We start from the raw sequence: 26232 nt of genomic DNA on the forward strand, positions 1-26232 counted from the left end.
AGGAACAATGCTACAATGATGACTCTGGTACAGGAAGAAGATGCCTGCGATCTCTCCTGTACTCCACACCCTCAGATTCTACAAGGTAGGATCTTGGCTCGGCATATATGCCTGTAACTTGACCAATCCGGTCAAAACCTTTCGCCATTTGTATTCTGTCTTGCCTTCCCTCAACGGATGAAGAAATCTGCTCGATTTATCATAACTGGATTTCTGGAGAGAATGCTTCTTGAATAACTGAGCCTTGACTGTTTTGTTGTTTTTAGCCTTAGGCCTCAATAAACTGGAACTAATAGGTAGCGTAGTTCTTGTTTGCCTGGATAGAAGTCTTTGAGCAGGTGAGCCAAGAATATTGTCACGGGGTATGTTTCTGAGATTAAGAAAATTCAAAAAGACATCTGTATTGTCATGCTTTGACCCTTCAAGTTATTGCTTTGCACTCTGCACTGCACATACAGCTAGTCCATTTGACTGTGGATATTGTGGACTAGTAACAGGTACAAAGTCCCATTCTCTTGCAAATTTCTGAAACAACTGACTAGTAACTTGAGTACCATTGTCAGAAACAACTTTGTGTGGACTACCATGGACTGAGAAATGATGTTTCAACTTAGTAATAACAGTAGTGGATGTTAGATTAGGTAGTAAGTCAGTCTCAAACCAATTCGAATAAGAGTCCACCAATACTAAGTAGTGTTGATTGTTCCTTTCATAGATATCAGTGGCTATTATTGACCAAGGTAGTTCAGAAACTGGACTTAGCTGAAGTGGTTCTTTTTGCAAATGCAGTCTAGTACTATCGCATACTGAACAAGAAGTAAGTTATCAATGTCTTTCAGTAATGAAGGCCAAAAATACTAATTCTCTTGCTCGCCTCAGTGGATGCGGAACCTGGGTGGCCACAATGCAAAATCTGGATGTACTCATATTGTAAGGAAGTAGGAACAACAATTTTAGGACCTCTGAAAATAATGCCAAGTTACATCAACATTTCATCTCTGTAGGAAAATAGGTTTGCACTTCGGGTGGTACACTAGATTGCTTTGACGGTCATTCAACATTAATGTAGTGACTGAGCTTTTGCAAAATTGGATCAGTCATTGTGTGATCTCTCAACTCATCAAGCCTAGTGGTAGAATTATATTATGCACTGCCATCATTACAAAGTCAAAATTATCTATGTCAAGCTGTTTGGTTGTATTTCTGGGTGATCTGGATAAGGCATCAGCTAGATAGAGTAGTTTGCCTTTTGCGTAGACCATTTTGAAGTTATACTTTTGCAATTTGAGCATCATTCTTTGTAATCTTGTTGGAGCCAAATGCATAGGCTTCTTTAGAATAGTAACTAGAGGTTGGGGGTCAGTTTTAATCTGAATAGCTTGTCCATAAATATAATCATGAAACTTGGAACATACAAATACTATTGCCAAAAGTTCTTTCTCAATTTAAGCATACTGCATCTCAGTTTGGGTAAGTGTTCGAGATGCATAGGCTACTGTGCATCTTAATATAGTCGGGGTGGCAATTTTCTGCTTGAGGTCTTCAAATGCCTTCTGGTGTTGTTCTAACCATGACCATGCAACATTTTTGCACATTAGCTCTCTTAAAGGTGCTGTCAACTCACTGAAGTCTAGTATAAACTTGCCTAAATAGTTAACCATGCCTAAGAAACGTTGTAGAGCTTGAACATTGTCTGGTGCTGACATCTCAAGAATAGCTGGTTGCTTGGTCGGGTCTGGTCTAAAGCCTGTACTTGTAAACAAATGACCTACATATGTTAACTTCTAGTAGTCTGAATTTGCACTTCAGAGAATTGAGCTTCAAGTTTACTTCACATGCTCTGTCTAGAACTTTCTTTAGGTTTCTGTCATGCTCTGCTTCACCATGAAGTCCAACCAATAAATCATCTACTATTATGGTAAAAGGATAACCCGAAAGAATCTGCTCCACGGCACACTGGAAGACTTCACTTGCCGAATTTATTCCAAATGGCATCCTTATAGGAATCGACATCTGCCAAACGGGGTACCAAAAGTGGTTAGTAATGAGGATTTGCAATTAAGTATCACTTGCCAAAATGAACTTTTTGCATCCAAAACAGACAAAACAGTGGCATTCGGTATTACAGCTGCAACCTCTTCTACTGTGCGTATTGGATGATGTGGTCTCTTCAATGCCTTGTTGAAATCTCCTGGGTCAATGCATATTTTGATTTCGTCTGAGCCATTTTATAAGCTGCTACCATAGATGACACCCATTCAGTTAGTTCTGTAACTGGACAAATTACACCTTGCTGCACCATTTTATCCAACTGAGCCTTAACTTTATCCTGCATAGCTATCAGAACTATTCTTGCTGGTCTGACTACTGGAGTTACCTCTCAGTCTAACTTCATGGAGTACACAACTGGAAGTTTGCCCAACCTATCATCAAAACATCAGCATACTCTGAGAAAATGGCTTCACAAAAATTGGAACTAGGATATGCACATACGTGATGAACTTCTTTTTTAAAAGAAAGCAGATTCACTTTCAAATTGTCTTTGAGACCCACTAATGACTGCACTGGTCTTCGAACTACATAGAATAAAACCTTGTAACAGTTCCTAGCCAAATAGCATGAAAGCATCACTGAGCCTTCGGTTTGAATTTCTTCACTTCCACAAGCAACAAGTTTCACACTACTGGCCACATTGAGTTGCTCATTAGTTCTCTCTTTAGCAAATGTGTCAGCTGATCTACCATTACACCTTGAACCAGTGTCTACTTTAAGATCTGTGAATTTACCATTGATCTGGACTGTACAAAACACATCGTTTTTTGCCAATAAATTCACTGGATCAACTCTCTCACCAATTACTGATACACCATCTACATAGAAAGGTTGACTGCTGCGTCTCCACTTGATCAACCTGCTTTTTTGTGTGACCTTTCTCTACAACTACATGAGGTTTACTTGATTTGCTAACTTTTTGAAAACGGTTCCATTTTTTTTACACTTGTGACACTGCTGACCAAACGCCAAGCATTTCTCTTTTAAATTCATGATTTGCACCACAAATGTGATAGTTAACAATAAAACTAGACTTGGTTTTGCTGATTCATGCTTGTATTGTGCTGAGGAACATGCTCCTTTAACTGAACTGGTCTTAGAACTTGCTGGAAACTGCATGGTTTCCCTGGTGAGCCAGCAGGGGTTATGGCTGCCATGTGCTTAGGCTTACTTGTTTGCCACGTGTTGCATGCTATCTACATTTGCTCTGAAGCCTGGTGAAGCCATAATCTTTGTCACTTGCAAGCATACTTGTGTGTTTTTCTGTCACTTCATGGATCTGACAAATCTCAATGTCTTTACTCAGTGTTAAATCACTGTCACGAAGCAAAATCTTTCTCACAACAGTACTTTTAATACCACACACAAGCCTGTCCTTTGTTAACTCATCCTTTAAGTCACCAAACTGACACATTTTGGCCTTGTTTCTCAGATCAGTTACATAAGCTGAAAAAGTTTTCCCTGGTTTTTGGTCTCTTATGTAAAACAAATGCCAATTTAGTGTGATATTTGTCTGGGGGTTACACATTTCTCTGAACTTGCTCTTCAAACACTCGGGGTCTTCCCTTGATTCAGCTTGTACAACAATATAACGTTTTTCACCTTCTCCCTCATACTGCCGGTGCATACATAAATGAACGCTCTCTTTCTATGGCCTCTGACCCAGCTAAGTTTAGCAAAATGAATGCCTTGATGCGTGCTTCTTTATCTAAATAAGCTGCCTGTATAAAAATATCGTATTCTTGCTCAAATATTCTCCAAATCTCTACAATATTTTGATCAAATACAAGTGGCAAGGGCTTTTGAAATCTGTCTGCCATATTAACACATACCAGTGAAGGGTATTGCAAATAAGCATGAACACATACATATATGCCGGGTATTTATGCCAGCATTTGTAACTTTGCCTACAAGCCTCAGTATATCCGAACTTTGCAAAATGAGTCTCTCAGGCACTGTAATACTCTTGAAATTACTGTATTGCAAGAAATCATATCTCATCAATATAAAAAATCATATCAAATATATGCACAATGCAAATGAACTGGGCAAGAGAAGCTCAGAGTCAATAACATTTCGAAGTAATGGCACTTTGCAAATAAACTGTACACAGCACATTGAAATTTCCCCAAAATGCCAGTACCTTTCTAGGCAATTCTTTACAGTGCAGAAAACACTCTGTAATGGCGGCACTTTGCGAACAGACACACCCAGCACAAGAAGCTTTTCGAAATGGCTATACTTTGACTTTACTTCACAAAACAGTTGCAATTTGAACACAAATAAACTTTTCAGAATACATGCACAGTAATAAGCACACACTGTAAGCACTTTTACACACTTTGAGATACTTCAATTAACTTTAGTTATGCCCTTGATACAATACAAAGCCGTAGTTATGCCAAAACACAACACTTTGCCAAAAAACATGCAGTTGCCTTGCTTTATTTACACTTAATGTGCTCTTTTTGCCCTTATTATATTCATTTTGCTTGTTTAATCTCTTTTCATGCCCATTGTACTTTTCTTGAGCTCGTTTTACTCTAATCATGCCCGTTTTGCCTTAAACATACTCGTTTTGCCTTTAAACATGCTCGTTTTACTTTTCTAATAATTGTTTCATCAAACACCTCTCCTTTAGTTAATAAAGCTTTTGTGCCTCCCGCTTGTTTAATAATGCGTTTTGTGCCCTTGTAATGCCCCATTTTGTCGTTTTTATGAAATAAGTAGTTTGTGCATATTCTCATTACCTTTGCTTCTTTTTTGGCTCTTTGTGCTTTTTTCTCTTTCCCTTTACCGTCATCTCTGCACCTCATGGCTCCGAATCTTATTCTCTGCGACATTGGTTCTGACACTATGTCACTCTCCTACTTTGTACACAATAAAAGAGTCTGCGTGGGTTCTGTTATAACATCTTTATTATATAGAAACACATCACGATAGAAGTTTACTAACTTAATTAACTTGTATACAAAATAACTACTGCAATCATACATGCTCACTCTCTGGCTGCACTCTCAAAATGCACAGGGAACAGCACATACCCAGTATTTATATGTGCACGTTCAGTCCCTGATATGCTTCTTAAAGACACTGATCTACACCCAAGAATGTGGAAAACACTCCCCACTTGTGCAGAGGGGATAACCCCTGCAATCTCCTTTCATCTGGTATGAAGCCTGACTGGAGGAACTGATAGGTCATGTTTCATGCTATTCAGGAGGCATCACGGGACACTTTCAGGGCCCATCAAGGCACTGTTCTTGACCATAGAGAGCGCAGTCAGGACCTGCTCCCTAATGATTATTAGTGGAGAAATGCTAGGGGGTATTTCCTGAAACACAGGTATGTAGGTATTTCATGCATCTTATTTCTATAACTGTCTCAGCCAAAAATCTGTTCTATAGCCTTCACACATGCTATTTTCTGACACTGTCATTCTTCTTCAACTCCATTTATTTCCTCTTCTTCCTGAAGTGCTACAGCCCTGAATATTTCCTAGAGTTTTGGTCCTTTTAATTTAGTCAATTTCCAGGTGATCAACCCAGCCTCTGTTGACCTTAGAGCCGTCTCCGACCACTACCTGCAGCTGACTGTAGCCACCAGTGGCTTATGCTGTGGGACAACTGTTTCAATGGGAATGACTCTGTACTCTCTGATTCTACCTCAATGCCCTTTCCTTACTAGAGCAAAATCTACTTAAATTGCATGTTAATCATTCCTGTGTGTGACCCTGTGACTCTCTCTTGTTGAACCATGTGCTGGTCACATTCAAGCCATTTGTCTGACAGAAGTCTAGAATGGCTTCTCCTCCTCCAATTCCTGTTGCCCCAATCATGTGGACCCAGGCAGCCCTCATAGCCTGTTCTTTGTCTGTTCCATATCAGCATTCATGTTGTCCTAATTTATCTAGTAAGTCCCGCAACCACTGTTTGAAAGCACTCTTTCTCACCATCACAACCGTGCTGTGGGTCATAGGCTAAGATCTTTATCTATCATTACCCTGGAATCGGATACATGTACACAGACACAGACACAAACACACACACTCGTGCATGAGCACCTTTTGCAGACAGATTTTATTTTTTGCCTAAACTTCTACCTAACTGGACTGTCACTCAGCCTTCTCGTAGTCTTTGTTCTTACAATACTATTTGGTTATTCTACCTATAAACCCAAAGGGATCTCTTACTCATCTTTAAAAAGTCCTTGTTTGGCCCATTTGGTATGACCTCAGCTGTACTCTGTGTTATAGCACACAACATGATCTGTTTTCTTCTGACAGGAGAAAGCATGAGTGAATATGCATGTTCTGATCTCTTTTGCCACTACATATGAATTAAACAAATGTGAGGCTGACAAACAGCAGTAGCAGCAAGATTTCCAGTTATTACCTCTTCTGTTGGATGTCTTGATACTGTTTCTTCTTCATCATTCTCAAGTTTTCTCTATCCTCAGAAGTGGAGTCCCAGCTGTAGTAGTGGAGTAAGAAAGGCCACACTTCTCCTCGGATTGAAACATCTATCCCTCCAAAAAAGATAGCCTGAAGGAGGTCAGTGGAAAAAAAATTATCAGGTGTAAAATATACTACTGTGCATACCACAACCACAAACATATACTTATAATACAGATATACCCACACAAACAATTTGCACTTTGCTTAAAACATGCTGAATTTGGACTATGAACATATACTTAAAGTGCAGTTAGAAGAGACAGAGAAAGTAAGCACCGTTTTAAAAGCTGAAAGACAGACCAATTTAAAATGGAATGTTGTTTCAGCTATGGCCTACAGTTTTCAGCCACTACCTCAAAACACACACGAGCTTTAACCACTGATCTATATCTCATTAACAATGTAAGAAAAATAAGTTATGTGCTCACCATAATGTTCCATCTGAGTAGTTGGGACTTCACTTGTCATCAACCTGTGGAAAGTTGGATCAGAGACAGCAGCTTCACCAGCATCTGATCCGAGCTCCAAGCTCCTCCCCTTACCCATAATACCCCTCCATCTCCTTCCTTCCCTCAGATCGGGTTTACTATACCACACACATGAACCCACTCCAATAACCCTCACTAACAATGAGAAACAGGAGAGCCGCAAAGGCGCTCTCTCCTGCCTGCCAGAGAAGGTCAGTGGGAAGGTGTGAGGGACAGCGGATGACAAATGAAGTCCAACTACTCAGATGGAATGTTAAGGCGAGTACATAACTTCTTTATCTGAAGTAGATGACTTCATTTGATCATCAACCATGTGGGACAGAGTCCCCAGCTACCAAAACCTTAGGTGGCCCTCAATGAAGTATATTTCGGAGCACCGTGGAGCCAAAGGATGCTCTCTCCCTAGATACCATGTCCAATTTATAATTAGAAATGAAGGTGTGAGATGAGGACCAAGTAGCCACCGAACAAATATCATCCAAAGACACTCTAGAACAAAACGCAGGTGATGTAGCCATGGACCTGGTAGAATGGGCATGTATCCTACCTGGAAGAGACATACCTTTGTCTTTGTAAACCTGAAGGATGCAAAGGGAAATCCATCTGGCAATGGTTACTTTAAAACCAGTTTACCCAGAAAAAGTGTAGCAAAAGAAACAAACAACTAATAATACTTACGAAAGGTTTTGGTCCTGTGTAAGTAGAAACGTAGCTGTGTCTGTCTAATAAGTGTAATTTATATTCACCCCTGTTCTGAAAAATTGTAAAGAAAACAGGTAAACTGATTGATTGATATTTGTTTCAGAAGCCACTTTAGGCAGAAAAGAGGGATTAGTACGAAGTGAAACCCTGTCTTTATGGAAAATCATATATGGAGGTTTGACAGACAATGCCTGGAGTTTTGACACTCTCTTAGATGAGGTAATAGCCACTAGAAAAGCTGTCTTCCAAGATAAAAATTTCAAATCCACAGAAGCAGCAGGTTCAAAAGGTGGAACAACCAAAGCATGTAAAACTAGGGTAAGATCCCAAAGAGGGGTAGGATCTTTAACCGGGGGTCTTAAAAGAAAGGTACCTTTAATAAAGGTTTTGCAAAGTCTGGAGGAAGCTAAAGAAGCCATGTTTCTCACCTACATGGAAATTGGAAATGGCAGCCAGTTGAAATTTTACTGTAGATGAGCTGGCACCCTGCTAGAAAATGTATGCCAAGAACTCAAGGACCGCCGGAACAGGAGGTGTAAAAAGGGTCCAAATCTCTTTTGAGAAGCCCAGATAGAGAAATGCTTCCATTTGCTACAGTATAGCTTTCTGGTAGACGATTTATGAGCTGCCACCAGAATAGTCTTGATTGGGGAAGACAAGACCAGGAGTCCTAGCAATCAATGGAACTGGAGTAGCCAAGCAGTGAGCTTCAGACTGCCCAGGTCTAGATGATGGACCCTCGAGGGGTGCAAAATAAGATCTGGTATCGGATTCAAGCTCCAAGGAGGAACTATCAGATGAGACCAAAGGAAGGGAAACCAAACTTGGCGAGGCCAGAATGGGGCAATGAGGATGACTTTGCTCCCCAACCGGTGAGCCTTCTGGAGAAATTTTTTTCATGAGAGGTAAAGAGGGATAAGAATAAAGAAGACCGGGAGGCCAAGCATGGACCAAAGCGTCCCTGGGGTTTCCCTTTGTGGGGGGATCAGAGCGAAGAGCTCGCTGCAATTTGCATTGGAATGAGATGCGAAGAGATCGTAGCAAGGCTGACCCCACTCAAGGAAGATCTGCTCCACTACAGAAGGATTCAGAAACCACTCATAAGGCATCAGAATAGTTCTGCTCAGTGTGTCCGCCAGTATGCTGGCTCGACCCGAAATGTGCGTTGCTACCAGAAAACGGTTGTTCGCGATCTCCCATTCCCACACTCTCATGGCCTTGCGACAAAGGGGATAAGATCTGGTTCCTCCCTGTTTGTTGATGTAGCAGACCATTGACATGTTGTCTGTCTGAACTGCAATAGTTCCCAGAGGAAGGAAGGGCCTGCAACGCTAACAAGACCGCCCTCATCTTTAGAATGTTGATATGCAATTTGGTCTTGATCAGGGACGACGTGCCTTGGACTGTCCTGCCCGAGCAATGCCCCCCCCCCCCAGTTGGGAGACGTCCATGGTCACCGTGGCTTGGGGAGGGGCTCCAATAAAACTTTATTCCTCGATAAGATCTTTGGAGTGTATCCACCACAGGAAGGACTTCCTGCAAGTGTTGCTTATATGAATAGGATGCGTCAACGGTAGATCTAGTAATGACCATTGAACCACTGGTGTCCACTGTAGTACCCACATATGCAGACAAGCACAGGGGAGAAGAGTAATAGTGGCTGCCATGGTACCTAGGGCTCATAATACCTACTCGGCTGGAGGAAAATGCGACTGAAGGATCACGGACACATGAAGTCGTAAGTTTCAAACTCACTCTGGGGTTAGAAAGACCTTGGTTTGTAATGTATCTATTCTCGCTCCTATGTAGCCTAAGTCCTGGAAAAGGTCTAGAGAAGACTTGGATATGTTAATTGTAATTCTCAGCAAGTCTGACAGTTTCAGGAAATAGTCTCTGGCCTGACAAAGTAGATGTCTGGTGGGAGCGGCAAGGAGCCAATCGTGCAGGTACGGGTAGACCTGTATCCCCTAAAGCCCCAGCTGAGCTGCTACTACTGCCATGACCTTGGTAAACACCCGAGAGCTGTGGTGAGACTGAAGGGTAGGGCTCAGAATTAAAAGTGATTGGCCCCTAGCCGAAAGTGGAGGAACCTCCTGGAGCATCTGTACATCTTTACATGGTAGTACGTGTCCTGGAGATCTATTAAGCACATCCAGTCATTCTCCTGCAGGTAAGACAGGATGGATTGTAGAGTGATCATCAGGAACTTCTCTTTGGCAACTGACAGGTTTAGTGTCGAAAGCTCCAGAATGGGCCTTAGGTCTCCCGCCTTTTTTGGCATTAAAAAGAACCTGGAAGAGATGCCTGATCCAGACTGATCTTGGGGGACGGGCTGGATGACTTGTTTCCTTAGCAGCTTTTCTATTTTGCGTGCTGCTACCTCCCTTTGTGCGGGTGGAATGTCCAGGAGGTGTTTTGGGGGGATGGGAGGAGCCACAAAGGGGATGGTAAAACCTCTGGATATTATTTGAAGCACCCAACGGTCTGATAACATGGACTCCCATGCCGTCAGGTGCATCAAAGGTGACCCCCGACTGCCTCCAGAGCAGAGCAGTCGGGCAAAACCTCAGGGCTGCTGTGCAAGTCTGTCTGAGAACGGATCTCGAGACCCAAAATTTCTCGGACCCCCGCCTTTGGGCCGGCGTCTGCCTTGTCCCACTCTGTCTCTAGGAGAAGATGAGTCCTGAGTGTCCCAGGAATACTGACACTTCCGGAACTACATTTTCTTTTGCCCCCGTTGATTCCTGGAAAAGGATCTTTGGGGGTTACAGAAACGGATCCTGACAGCAGTGTCTTCCTGTTCCTTTTCACTCTGGACCAACTTCTCACAAACAGTCTTCCCAAACAAGGGAGAACCAGTGTAAGGGGCATTCGTGAAAGATGTCTTTAAGGGTTCCGTGAACTGACATAGCCTGAGCCAGGTGTGTCGCCCCATGGTAATGCCGGACCGTGCCACCCTTGCCGCTCCTTCAGTGGCATGCGAAAGGAGGTGCATGGACGTATTAAAAACCACTTTGAGAGTGGCCATTCGCACAGAGAATATGCATTTATCCTCCGGTGATATGGACTCCGGGGGTGACACAAACTCCTTAACCAGGTCTCGCTGCAGTTGAGTTACGTGGGCCAAATAATTCAGCGCCCTTATAGAAAAGGTGACTTAAGCATATGTCCGCTTTCCCAGATGATCCATTGTCCTGCACACTCTCGGTTGGAGGGATGGACCGTAGAACTTTCCTGGGCTAGTTCTTTCTTAGTGACAGCCACTACCACCATGGCGTCCACTGGGGACCCCTTGTTCCAACTAGGTCTATCTACAGGAGGGCTCAGGATTTTGTTGGGATGCTTGGGGTTTGGCTCCATGGTGTCTGGCTCCTTCCACGCCCTGGTGGTAAATAAGGTCCTTCAAGGGATCTGTGGGGGGGGGGGGCACCGAGGAGGTACACGGGCCCATGCCGATGACCTCCAGAAACATGGACTCGTCCGAGGAAGGCTTGGGGGTGGACCAATCACCCCCCCCTGCTGGTGCAGGATTTCCATGAGGTCTCCAAAGGAGCCATCATCAAAGGGTGATATGGGGGAACCTTCCCCTTCCTCCAAATCAGAATCCCCAGTGAGGGACTCTGGAGAGGAGTCCAGGTGCCTTCTTTTGCATGTTCGTTTGTAAGGAATCTCTTTGGTGGGACTCTCCTGAGAGGGTTCACAAACTACCTGTGGTTCCTTGAGGGAAACGGTCTCGGGCACACTGAGCACGGGCTCTCTCTGCATGGGTAAAATGGCTGAAGATGCTCCCAGAGGTAAAGGAGTCGGGGTGAAATCTGAGGAGATGGTCAGGGGCCTCGATCCACTGGAGAGAACCCTTTCCACCACATCGAAAGCAGAGGGGGAGTGAGCCTCCCGGGAAACTAATAAGGAAGCTGCTTCCCCCGATCCGAAGTGGGGATCGGAGCAGAGATACCAAGGGGAGGGCCCTGACCCGACAACGTCGGTGCCAAAGGAGAAAGACCCAACCCCTTGGATCCGATGCCCAGGCTTCAGCTCCGAGAGCCGATTGGGTCCGAACTAGTTGGATCGGACGTGCTCAAGGTAATGGCTGGTGTTGAGGTACTCAGTACTATCGGCGCCGACCCTCTGACTCCGGGACCTCTCGGATCCAAAAACTTTGATAGAGGGGGTCGGATTGGAGAAGTAGATATTGGTGCAAAAAAGGGAAGTGAGCTCCCGCCTCAAGAGGGAGGGGGTTGGCAAGACGCCAATCTGATTCTGGGTGTGAATAAATCTTCGCATCATTTTGTCCATGTCTGCCTCACTCAAACTTCTGGTAGAACGTGATGAGACCACCAACTCCGACTGAGAGGGTCAATGTGCGGAAGCCCTGGGAGAAGGTCTAATCTCCTCCAGCAAGAATCTGGGCGAGCGGAACCGATGATAAACTGGCCTGGAAACTACTTGTTTCAGAGGAGGACCCACTAGATCGGTCTGGTTCGAGGATCTCTTCTTCCCTTTGTCTCTCCTCTCTCTGTCTTTATCTTTGCTCTTCTCTTTCCTAGGCTCCCTGTCCACAAGCCTATATACTGGAGGTTGAGTCCCACCCTGGGAGGGAGGGGAAAAGACAGTGGCTGAAGAGGAAAAAGTGGTCATGGCCATGACCGTAAGAGAAGTGGAGGCAGCTGCCTCCATAGTAGGAAGAAGTCTCTTAAGGATCAGTTTTGCCCTGCGATCCTTTAGGACCCTGGGCTTGAACCCCGAACAAATAGGGCAGTCTGTGGAAAGATGGACTGCCCCCAAACACACCACACACACAGACTGTGGCCATCAGCCGTGGACAACTTATGGCCACACTCTGTGCACTTTCTGAAGATCAGTTTTGATTGCTGATCTGCCATACCAACAAAATAAAGGCACGAGGCAGAAAGCCTTAACCTGCCCGACCACACCACTCACACACTACTCATTAGCAAGGAGGGGGAAGGGAGAGAAGCCCTACTCTAACTGCTGCAGAAAAAACTTTTTTAAAACAGTAAACGTGACACAAAATGAAGGGGAAGTTAAGCAAAGGGAAAGGGAACCTGCCTGAAACAACAGCAAAACTAACACCCAAAAACAGCTGAAAAAAGCACCTACCATGCCTGGAGCTCTGAGACCACACTGCTTGGAAAAGCCGCTGCAAATGCGATCTGAGGGAATGAAGGAGATGAAGGGTATTATGGGTAAGGGGAGGAGCTTGGAGCTCAGATCAGATGCTGGTGAAGCTGCCGGATCCGACATACCACATGTTGATGATCAAATGAAGTCAACTACTTCAGATCTGATAATAACAGAACCATATAACTGTGCAAGTAATTAACACATTACTAGGAATACCCATTAAAGGTAGACACCTAAAGTGAGCTTACAGTAAGTGACTGTGCTGACACTTAACATTGTCAGTCTCTCTGTGCTGTGTCTGATCTAGGCAAAGGTAAAGGCAGCTACTTACCTTTTCAGTCTGACTACGGTACATAATGCTGCTACCCTCCCTACTCTACTCAAATCCATTGCAGACACTGGAACTGACTCAAGGGTTTTCAGTTATCTGGTTACCTGCGCTGAGATAACTGAATGGAGATTCCTCTTACCTTACTTCAAGGAACCACAAAATGGGAACGCCAAGAATCAGGCACATGTCCTATAATAATCTCAATATACTTTAACTGAGCTATGATGGCACAGTGGAGACGCTGTTTCCATTCAGTATGCAGAAGATGCTATACTTTATTACTCATGCTGGTACAACATCAGCAGCAAAGGAATACTATGTGGTGGTAAAAAAAACTGAATTCTGGCTAAATGTTTTACTTCATTTACAACCCAGAAAGTCCAAATCCATGCTACTTGTCCTATGTCCTTCCATAAATATATAATTTCACACACCCACACCCACACATATATGTAGACAGACACGCACACACACACACACACACACACACACACACACACACACACACACACACACACACACACACACACACATACACACACACACACACACACACACACACACACACTGTAAGAAGCACTATTTATTTCTGTCTTTGATCCATACTGCACCTGGGTAGCAAACAATTAAGAAAGGGAAGAGCTGGCATAATATAACCTCATAGATACATAGTACATGGTTTGATTCTGACATTTGGTTATTGGATAGACTTGTAATAGTTTGTAGACTGGTAGCCTAGTATTTATCTATGAACCAATGATTCACCTTTAAAGATCACATTAAATCAACCACAGCTATGGCACATAGGCAATTAAAAGTTCTTTACATTTAAAGAACTACCTCACTGATGTGATCACAGAAATGCACAGTGGTGGCAGTTTTGATATAAAAGGTAAGGTACAGTAGTCACATATTTACAGAACTGTAAGCAAAAAATTATCCAGGATTTACAACTTATTAACTTTGCAGCAGGAGCTTCTGAGTCTGCTAAACAACATGAAAGCAATAAAGTAATTGAGATAACTAAAAAAATTTCAAATGATACAATTTCTCAAGACAAGGTTATCTTCAATATAGAGGCACATCCTCTCGAGATCTTTTATCAGTTGAAAGTTACAAATCTGGGGTTGACTCCATAGAGAAGAAAAATGATGAAATAGTGTACATAAAACACCTTCCTATAAGGAGGAACTCCTTACCACCTACTCTTTCTTTAGTGGCATAACTTACTGATCCTTATCTCTTCACAGCTAATTGGCTAAATCCTAAACCAGTCACAAAATTATATAACCCAATGCTGTACGTTCTCTCTCATAAATGCTGCTTTTAATGTCCTTTGTATATAATATAAAAACTGTCAACACAACTTGTTTAAAATTATAAAGCTCTTGGCTGTTTGTCCTGTGCTGCTCCCTAACTTAGTAATTTTTATTTGCCTCAAAATTTTGACAGTAACAATGGCTCTACAGCACATGCAATGTCTACTTCTGACTGTATGTTAAGCTGCCACTGGAGCATTTCCTCCCAAGCACACCACGCGGCTGCCCAGATTTTTGAAGAATGCTCATATTTTTGCCTCATATTTTTGTTTGTTCCTAATAAAATGTGTGGTTTTTGAAAGCAGAGATCTCAAATGAGTATACTGCAAAAACGATGTTTGAAGGGAATGCGAGTGATTGTACCAAACAATTTGATGTTTCAGTATTTGTGTAGGGTCTTTTCGGACTTGTTGGCTGTTGGTGAAGCACCCACCAAGAGGAGAAAACGCTGAGAGAAGAAAGGAGCCACTTTTGAGATTTTAAGTATTTTGCTTCAGATTATTTGTTAAGTTTTTCTGCATTGCTGCCTACTTTTGAGCATGTTCTGGCTTGTTAAACTTGATTTCTGTGTTGGTAACTGTATTTAGAACACAACCTAGAGCTGATTACTGAATTTCCTGCGTGCACTTATTTTTAAAATCATTTTTTTCTTAAAACTTGCATTTTATCTGTCTCTGGCCTAGCACTCAAGTGTGGGGTCATTTACTGCACTGTTCTAACTTGCTGATACTTGTGAACCTCTGCTTTCCTTAAAAAAAAACAAAAAATCTTGCTTTTTTCCCACTTTTCTGAGATTTAAAAAAGTTCAGTTACAGATTTGCTGTTCTGAACTGTTTGTAAGTTTCTTGGAGGCCATTGTTTGCTTGGGCTAAAGGGAAATCTCTGTATTCATCAGTGGCAGTGATAAACACTGAGCAGCCTGCCTGCCCCTGTGGGAGTGGTTACTGCCTTGAAACTGTAGTTTTATTGGCCATTTTGGGTCAATTCCAAACTACTTGATCTGCCTCTCTTAAAACCTTATTTTGCGCATTTTTGCGCGTAGTGCAACATCGGGCAGCGCTGCCTAATTGGGTTTAAACTATTCTTGGCTCCACAAAGTCTGCTCTTCACTTTTTCCCTTAGAACTGCTCCATCTCTCAAATTAAACACCATATTCTCATTCTAAGGCCCCTCACTGGTCCAAATAAGTAATCTTACAAGTTAGCACTAATAAACCATAAGCACTACTTACTCTTATACTCTCTATTACCTTGTCCCCTATTGGTCCGTTTTAATTCAGTTCCCTATATTACTCTAGCATGTCCAAAGGTCAGTCAATGGTTTCCTCTCCAGTCCAGCTGGTGAATCTGGGAATTTTGAGGCAATGTTACAACTGTCTCATGTACACGGACAACCCTCTCCTCCTCCAAACAGGTTCAAATACATGTGAGAGATGCAACCATATAGCCAAACTGGAGGCTGAGCTCTCTCATCTCAAAACTGGTGTAACCAGTAAGGAGAAGGTAACCTCACACAACACAATTCCAGTATCACATAGTCCCACCAAAACAGAGAACCAAACACATAAAAACACAAAAACATACTCTGAGGCTCTAAATAAAAATCTACCTAAGCAACAGAGACCTCCAAAGCAGACATCTAAGCAAACGCTACCCCAAAACAAAACACGTACAACACATAGCACACAAAGTCAGTGTGCCAAGCAGTCACAGCCCTTAAGGCTGAATAACACACCTGATACTCTTGTAACAGGTGACTCTATTGTCAGACACACTGACGTCCCGCTCACCAGGCTGAATAAAGGGAAGGTCACAGTGAGCTGCCGGTCGGGCGCTAGGATCCGCCACACAATGCAAGCACTCAGGTCACTCCAAAGCAAATACAAATATGACTCAGTCATTGTACATGCTGGCGTGAATGACTTGAGACGTACCTCCCTCGACTACATGAAAAGAGACATAGAGGAGCTCTCTGATCATGTAGCCCAGGCCGGTATGACCCTGAGCTTGAGCAGCTTCTTACCCTCACCTAGAATGATGCCACAGTATAAAGACAAAATTATCGATTTTAAGAATTGGCTAAAATTTTGGTGTCATTCAAAGGGGATCTAGTGTCTGTCAGCCTGGGATGACATGCTCGACAAGCCACGTTGCTTTGCTAGGGACGGCTTGCACCTGTCACCCCTGGGCTTTCGGATATTGGCAAAGGCTCTTGCCACCCCCATAGTGCCTTTTTTAGGCAAGGCTCAAAAGTCAAACCCACCTCCATAGACAGCACAAGGAACAAGAAACTAAGGGTAATGCTGCTAAACTCCAGAAGTCTTAACCTCAAGATGCACGCACTCAAAGCTCTCCTCGGTATGGAGAACATCTATATCTGTGCAATGACAGAAACCTGGTTCAAGGCTCCAGAGAGCACCCCAGCACTACCAGGTTATACCTCATATCATGCTTTTCGGCCCCAAAACCTGGACCGAACCACAAAAGGAGGGGGAGTTTCCATACTTATCAAGGATATCCACACCTCCAGGTTAGTGGCATTGCACTTAGTATCGGAGACCATCCATGTGCAACTGACAGTGGGCAAGACTGCTTTTCAGTTTATAGCATCCTACAGACCACCCTCTCAAAGTCAGGAATCCCACTCGGCTTTCCTGAAAACATTGGAGAACATGAAGATCTCTCCAAACACCATTATATTGGACGACTTCAACTACCCAAACATAGACTGGGAGCATTACTCAAGCCCCGCACCTTAGCCCAAAGGTTCCTGGAATTTATAAACTCAAATGCTATGGAACAACTAGTCACCACTCCCACAAGAGGGGAAAACATACTAGATCTGATCATTACCAACATGGGGACACTATGCTCCATACCAGAAGTATATCCCTCATTGGTAAGATCAGACCATAAATTAATTTCACTGGATATCCACATCCCGATCCCACCCCCAGCCCAGAAAACCACAGTGAAAAACTTCTCAAAAGCGAACTTCACACTTCTCAAAACAGAAGTGGAATCCTTCAAGGCCCCAGGGCCAGTGGAAACTACGGCCCAAACTGCAGAATCCTATATAAATGCATTCTACTGGCATCTCCAGGAATGCATGGATCATGCTATCCCAAACAAAATCAAGACCCAATCATCCAAAGGCAGGCGTACAGTCTGGTGGACCCCAGCCATAAATAAACTGTACAACAGATGGAGGAAGCTATTACATGATAGAGCAAAATCCCTAAAAGGGAAGGCATCTCTGATCAGTACTAGCAAAAAATTACGATCCCTCATAAAATCCTCCAAGGCCAGCTTCGAGAGAAAAATTGCACAGGACACTAAAGACAATCATAAGGCTTTTTTCAGTTATGTTAGGAACCTGGGATGCAACTCCCAGACTTGTTCTGAGTTGATTCTAAACGACAAAAAATACAATGAACCCACAGACATCGCCAATATCCTGGCAGACAGGTTCAATGCAAACTTCTCCACCCCTCCCCCCCAAAAGAGCAAGTATCTATCCCGGCAGAGTGCAGCCTCCCAAACATCTCTGATGCTCAGGTGAAGGCCGCCCTCTCCAAAGCAAAAAACACTGCTTCCATGGGACCAGATGGCGTCCCGGGTTGCGTCCTACATGAACTCCAAGAAGAACTAATCCCTCAAGTAAAACTGCTGTACAATCTCAGCCTCACTACAGGATATGTGCCCAAAGAATGGCGTACAGCAACAGTAGTCCCACTCCACAAAGGTGGTGCCTCTACGGACCCTGGAAACTATCGCCCCATAAGCCTGACTATCCTAGTCTGCAAGGCTATGGAGAGGATCATCATGGAACTCATAAACAAAGACATCGGGGACCTACAGACACTAGATCCTACCCAATTTGGCTTCGTTAAGGGCAGATCCTGCCTTTTGAACCTGGTCGACTTCTTCGAAACAGTCACCAAGGCCATAGATGAAGGGAAGGTTGTCCACACAGCCTATCTGGACCTCGCAAAGGCATTTGACACAATACCCCACTCGGGCATCATAGATAAGCTATCCAGCCTAAATATAAACCCCTATGTCTCAAGATGGGTCTCAAACTGGCTCAAAGACAGAACCCACAGAATCAGAGTTGCTGGAGCCATGTCAGACTCGAAACCGGTCACAAGTGGCATCCCACAAGGTTCTGTCCTGGGACCTCTCTTGTTCGGTATTTACTTTTCTGAGATACAGGCCAATGTGGGAGGACTATGGCTCACCAAGTTCGCAGATGACTACAAACTGGGCGCCATAATCAACTCTCCAGCTGACACAAACATCCTTCAAAAAGGTCTCGCAGAGACGTTTAACTGGTCCCAGAGCCATGGTCTAAAGCTAAATGCCAAAAAGTGTATAATCATACCCTTTGGCAAAAACAATGTGCCCACAACTTACCACATAGGTAGTAACCCATTAAGTACAGAGAAAGTAATTAGGGATCTGGGGACCCAAGTTGATAGCAATCTCTCCTTTGACAACCACATTGCCAAAGTGGTTAGAAAGACCTTCTACATAGCCCACCTCATCATGAAAGGATTCACATCTAGATCAAGAGAGGTAATCGTGCCCCTTTATTCATCCCTCATCAGGCCCATCATAGAATACAATGCCCCCTTTGGGATGTACCTTACCCGACCCCTGCAGCAATTAGAAAGACCCCAAAAGTACCTCACCAAGAGGATCAAGGGACTCAAACAGATGCCATATGCTGCTCGGTTAAAAAAACTCCAGCTCTACTCAGTTGCATACCGCCTACTTCGAGGCGATTTATGCCTGACATATAAAGCTATGTCCAACCCAGAATTAATGGACATGCTCCACCTCAGAAAATCTAAATCCCTTAGAGCCACGCGCTTGAGGGACTTGAACCTCAGCACAGAAATAAATAGAACATGCTGGAGGGACAGATTCATAACCCAGAGGCTCCCTTCGCTCTGGAATAGAATTCCAATTCATGTTAGGCAGAGCACCTCACTGACTGTCTTCAAGAAGAATCTTGATGAGTGGATGGGGGATCGTAGGTTTGTCCCGGGGATTACTTCTGTGTCACTATTAGACAGAGGCACAGTAAACTAAACTTTAAAAAGGGCACAGTATACTCAAATCAAAGGGTGGCGTAAGCTAAACACAATCTGGCTAGGCTTATAAATGCACCAGGGCAGATAGCCTAGTATGAACCCTATGAACCTATATCGAGAATTGTAGTTACTTTAGTGCAGCTGCTACTGTTGTTAGCTGCATGAATGATGCATGCGTTCACTAAGGAGTGAATGTTATATTTGTGCAGAGCCTTATCTTACCTGGTCAAGAGCAAGAACAAGGAAAAGGAAGTAAAGCAATCTCAGAGTTGGTATATATAAGTAGAAGAGTTGTGTGGGTAAACCCTCTTGCAGCCAAACATTGCTTGTTTGCATGCATGCTTTGGTAGGAACAAATGCAGAAAACAAAATAAAAGAATAAAAATAAAATGCCAGCGTACTCAGCATTATTTATATTTTCAAAAGTTTGGTGTTTCAGTCTTTTTCATTCAGAAACCAAAAAATCAGAATTGAGTTCAATAGATTGTCAGACATTTTTACAATTAACTTTATTTACATGACTTTGGCACATCACAGTGCAAGAAAGGTCACAAAGTGACATGCACATTCTCTCTCTCTCCCTACACACAAACACACATAAAATGTGTGTGTGTGTGTGTGTATATATATATATATATATATATATATATATATATATATATATATATATGCATACATATACAAAATGACCCATAAAAGTACTGACTTTGGTAGGTTGACAATTACTTATGTCAAGAAAGAAAGATCTGTTCTAATGGCTACCTCCATCCCTATGCAAGGATAAGACTAGCAGAAAGGGCCTGATGCTCACAAATGCATCTCTCAGAAATGAAGAACACACTTCCTAAGTTACAATCTTGAACTCAATCCTACCTTTGTAGGAGTTTTTACAGTGTTTTGGGATCCAAATAATGGGGTGCCACGATTCCCGAGTGGCACCCCTTCATTTCCGATTTTTTAAAATTTCTTTTCTTTCGCACTTTTGGAAATCACATCATCACGTGTGCAATGATGTCAGCTCCATCAGCTGCCAGAATTGAGCTCAAGGGCTGCGGAAACGTAAGCTCAAAGGCACGCATGGAAACAACTGCTTTTGCTACATCTTTGGAGCTGTAGCCATTAATTCTTTGTTTGCTTAAGTCTTTGGAGCCGAAGGGCACGCATAGAAATGACTGCTTTTAAGGATGCTTGTGAAATGAAGCCGCTCAGGTATTTTCCTTTTGAACTGAAGTTTGCTTAAGTCTTTGGAGCCAACGAACTGAGTTAGATGTTTCTGCTCTGGTACTCTGTTTTTGTGAACTGAAGTTTGCTTGCTGAACTGAATCTGAGTTAGAAATGAAGTATGCTTAAGTCTTGGAGCCAACAAACTGAACGAATATGAGTTAGGACAAGGAAGGTGCTTGAGTGTGTGTGTAAATGCCCCCAACTGAATACAACTGGTGGCTAGATGTACTCAGGCTCGAACCCTGTACCTTCGCTACAGGTAAAAAGAGCCTAAAGTCCCTAGCCACCACCACTTGTGAATTTGTGCCTCATATTTGTGTTCTATTCCTCATTAAATCTGTGATTTTCAGGATTTTTGTGGCAAATCACTAAATAATGACAGGCATTTGAATTTCAGACTTCATATTATTTTTGGTAACACAAAACATTTTATGCTAGCAATTTTCTAAGTTTATAAGATCAGTATTTGAAATTTGTCCCTATTTTGGGGGTGTATTCCCCCATTATTGGCTTTATCCGGGTTTTTTGTGCTAAGACGTTGAGAGCTATGGTGAAAAGTGAGAATTGAGTTCACTAAATTATGGGCCATTTAAGTTTCAGTCTCCTGTCTTTCCAGAAACTGTTGATTTGGCATAGTGGTATGTTGCTCTGACAGTAGTGCAGAGGGTCCTGAATTCAAGACTTGGCAGTGAAATGCATGGTGGTAACACACTTTATTCTAGCAACTTTCCAAAATTATAATAGAAGCAATGTTTAAAATGTGTCCCTGGTTTTTAGCCATTTGCCCCCCCACCCCCCAAAAAAACTGAAAATAAGTGTGAGAAGCTGTGCAAGATGCCTATGACTTACACTACTATCATTTTATTTATATATCAAAAAATAAGAGTTATTGCCATAAGGAGAAAGACTGCCACAATGTTAACCAATAGGTCCAGTGAATCAATAAGTCTATATGGCAAAACACAGCATAAAAGAGCAGGCAACACATTCTAAAAGTCACAAACACTTTTAATAAAATAATAAAAGGTGAGCACTTTCACAAATAAAATTGCTTCATCAGACCTTACAGAAAATACACATCACTTCCTTTTATAGTGATAACATTTAAAAAGACCAATCAGAATACATTACAATATTTAAAGAAACAGAATCATTCAGTTTGATCATGAAACATACAATAGATAATAAAAATATACTATCTTATTGTTTCCTAAGCTTCCTATCCCTCAATCTGGCAGTGATAGCTATATAGTCATTAAGCCCCTTGCCTAGATGGGATCTAAGTTTAATAATCCATCTTAATTCCCTGTTTTCGGTGACATTAGAAATTTCACCTAGTCTGTCACTCTTGGGTACTAACTCCAACACATTAAATTTAAACTGATGTGTATTCCCTAACTCTAAGGTATGTTTCGCTATGGCACTGTATGTATGCCCTTTTTTAAAACAATATACATGGTCCCTAATATGCTCTTCAGACATCTGTTGGTTTTCCCAACACAGAATGAATTACAGTGCATGCATCGGCCTAAATATATAAGGTTCTTACTATTACAATTTGCATTACTATGAAAATTAAATTCCATGCCTGTATCAGGGTGCTTAAAATCTGTCCCCTCACATATATGATCACAAAAGTTACACTGACCACATCTAGTATTGGTAGTATTTTGTTTTCATACAGATAGATACACCAAGGGTTGTCATCGTGCATCGTACCTTCACACGACTAGTATGCACCCTAGTCATGTATTTAATAATACCTTGAAAGGTCAAGCCATGCATTGTTCTAGATTAACTGATAGGGAAGCTACATGGAATGAAGAATTTGCTAGAATGAGCAATGACTTTATCAGCACAGAGTATCATGAACATGATATCCATAAGACAGCAGTTAATGTAAAAGCCATGAGATGTGATAGAGCTAGACCATATTTTTCTAAACCCAAGATGCAAAATAATTTCTATAGAAAGCCAGAGAATGTTTCATTTACCTTTGCTTATACTACAGATAATGAAGCAATAAGAGGTATCACACAAAGGAAATGGAAGATACTCCAAACTGATACTCAGACAGCTCAGATTACTGGAGAAAAAACATATGTAGTTTACAAAAATACTAAACATCTTAAACTTAGGCTATGTTATCCAAAGGCATTGTTACATCCTGAGGTTCAACTTTTAGGACAAGGGACCACTAGATGTGGTCAATATAACTTTTGTGATCATATATATGAGGTTACAGATTTTAAGCACCCTGATACAAGCATGGAATTTAATTTTCATAGTAATGCAAATTGCAATAGTAAGAACCTTATATATTTAGCCCGATGCATGCAATTTAATTCATTTTATGTTGGGAAAACTAACAGACGTCTACAAGAGCGTATTAGGGACCATCTATATTGTGTTAAAAAAGGGCATACATACAGTGCCATAGCGAAACATACCTTAGAATTAGGGAATACACATCAGGTTAAATTTAGTACCAGAGAGTGACAGACTAGGTAACATTTCTAATGTCACCGAAAACAGGGAATTAAGATGGATTATTAAACTTAGATCCCATCTAGGCAAGGGGCTTAATGACCATATAGCTATCACTGCCAGACTGAGGGATAGGAAGTTTAGGAAACAATAAGATAGTATATTTTTATTATCTATTGTATGTTTCATGATCAAACTGAATGATTCTGTTTCTTTAAATATTGCAATGTATTCTGACTGGTCTTTTTGAATGTTATCACTATAAAAGGAAGTGATGTGTATTTTCTGTAAGGTCTGATGAAGCAATTTTATTTGTGAAAGCGCTCATCTTTTATTATTTTATTAAAACTGTTTGTGATTTTTTAGAACGTGTTGCCTGCTCTGTTCTGCTGTGTTTTGCCACATAGACTTATTCACTGTGTGTGTGTGTGTGTGTATATATATATATATATATAAGTGTGTGTGTGTGTGTGTGTGTGTGTGTGTGTAAGTAGACTTTTATGATGGAAATGTTCTGAATTGGGCAGTTTTGTCATTATTGGTTCACACATTTTGTTTCATTGCCTACTAGAAAAATGTAGAAACAATACATTTTAAAATACATTCTAACTTAAGTCTAACAAGTGTGCTGTATTATACAAGGAATATAATTTAATAAAGTCAGGAAGGTGTATCAAAGAATACATGTATGTGTCTTGTTTCGTGTGCAAGGGGCCAATGATTTGAAAACAGCCCAAAGGTCATCTTTATCCACCAATGGCCAGATGCATTTTCTTTGGATATGGTGTGGGTTTCAATGCTGTTTCTATGAATGAGAGTTTCAAGGGCAGAGAAGTTTTAATGCCAAGTCTATTTTCATTGTAAGATGGTATTGCTTTGTTTAGTAGATATCTATTAGGGTTTGTGCACTGTGCTATAAAATGTAAAAATAAAATCCAAATAATCACTGTAGAAGTAAAGCAGTATGCACACATTAGTGTTTATGGTAAATTGGGCAAAATAGCCAGGTAATGGGACATTGGAATGGCTGCAGGGGGACTCTGGTGTCACATTTTAGTTGTCCTTCAGTTTGCATTTAAAAGTTGGTATCCCACAAATCCATCGGAGTGGGCAGGATTAATTAATTATGTATGCAGATTATACATTAATCAGCGTACAGATTTGTACCTATTTTTCATGGGCTTTTGTCCAGATTTTTGATGTTTCCATGTTGAGAGGTACGCAGGCAACCGATGTTTGAGTAGTGAGTCAAATATTAGAAGAGTGTGGTAAGGGTAGGATACTGTCTCACTCATCTGGGGAGTGCAATCACTCCAGTCAGCCACAGCTGTCACAACGAAGCTGAGGTTTGAAGGCACTAGAAGACAGCTTTTAAGTAAGGACGTGGGTTTGGTACCACCAAGTTAATGGCTGTAGTTGTGTGTGTGTGTGTGTGTGTGTGTGTGTGTGTGTGTGTGTGTGTGTGAATATACATGTAGCGAGAGAGCATAGTACACCCTCAAACAGACTAAGTGTGTGAGTTAATCACCAGGGTGAGGTTAGGGGCAACAGAAATGTCCTGCTGTCTTGTGTATGTGAAACAGCTTCTCTAGAGGCCCTTGAACTGGTTGGAGGGTTGGCACTGGTGGGGAGTGATGAGGTGGGGACTTTAAGGCTGCAGGGGAGGGGTTGGCACTGGTGGGGAGTGATGAGGTGGGGACTTTAAGGCTGCAGGGGAGGATGGATGGAGTTACTAGCTCTCTTTTGTCTTTCTCCTTAGGGCCCTTGGGCTGTCAGGCCATTTGGAAGGGATTTGTGAGTCATTTGGTGGGCAAAAGGCTGCATGGAAGAGAGGGATAAAGCAATCTTCATATCTGTCTAGATGACAACTCCCTCTGGTTAGCTCTTATCTGGGACAGTGAGGAAAATGTGAAAACCAAATGAAAGGAAGTTGTGGTGGTCAGCAGGTAGGAAGGCAAAAAGCATAGAGGAAAACAAATCTTGAACACTGACAAAGCTAATGGTTTATTTGAAGTCCCTATTAGCACAAACATTTAAGTGACAGACAGACAAGGATTCACTCCTGGGAGACCGAAGAATTAACAAAGTCTTATGGAATCATTAGCCTTCTAGCACAAAACAAATGTGAATCTAACTGCAGGCTGCCAAATAGGCAGAACTACAAAAATATGCACTTAAGCTGTGGAAAAAAAATGTGCCACTTAGATCTAGTTGATAACCCAACAAAAAAGCCTAAATAACTGAAGACTAAACTGCATCACCCTCTTTAGCAATACATAATTTCAAAATTTGCAAGATAAACCTTTCTAACAGATGCCTCATAATGTACTGGAGGATATCAGATTGCTGGAAAAAATGCAGAACAGTAGCTTTTATAGTTTTGGCTTCTACACATATAGCCTGAAGGCTGACAGGTAATCTGAGGCACAGATCCTTGTTCAACCATGTGAGTGAGGGTTGACACTGGGTAACTGAAAGATTGCAGGAACCAAAACTATTAGTTCTCAGCAACAAAGCTGAAATGTACAGAAGAGTTGGCAGAAGTTTTAACTGAATGAAAAACTACTACATTGTTAGATGTAGTCTAGAGGTAGCTATTCTCTTCTGACCTTGCCCATTGATGAGAGGCCAGTGGAGAGAAACCATTTTAGGAAGCACTGGCATTAGAAAAAATATATATGACTATCCTACTAGTAAGGGCTGGGTCACATGCTGAGAGATGAAGGAAAGTGGTAGACTTTGAAATATTACTTTAAAAAGAGTGGCTTTTCTTTTTCTCTGTCACCTCTATATATGTTAAGATATTTCATTAAATTAAATAAGTTCTCATACAGGTGTCATTTACTCTGTTAATGTTTGACTGAAGGCACATTCAATTGAACTCCGAATATCAAAATGTCACTTTACAACAAATACTGCATAACTTATGG

At 42.0% G+C, this 26232-nt stretch overlaps 1 protein-coding gene across 1 annotated transcript in view; it reads right to left on the minus strand.

Annotated features, from left to right (window-relative positions):
- The window catches only part of TBC1D16 (TBC1 domain family member 16), a 1714417-nt gene that overhangs the window by 561174 nt on the left and 1127011 nt on the right, over window positions 1-26232 (minus strand). The window contains exon 13 of the mRNA XM_044068073.1: window positions 6447-6595. Within this exon, the coding sequence (XP_043924008.1) occupies window positions 6447-6595 (149 nt within the window). The remainder of the gene's footprint in view (window positions 1-6446; window positions 6596-26232) is intronic.

Source organism: Protopterus annectens, chromosome 4.part0 (assembly GCF_019279795.1).
Source record: "Protopterus annectens isolate FY-2018-M chromosome 4.part0, PAN1.0, whole genome shotgun sequence".
In the NCBI taxonomy this organism is placed as follows: Eukaryota; Metazoa; Chordata; order Ceratodontiformes; family Protopteridae; genus Protopterus; species Protopterus annectens.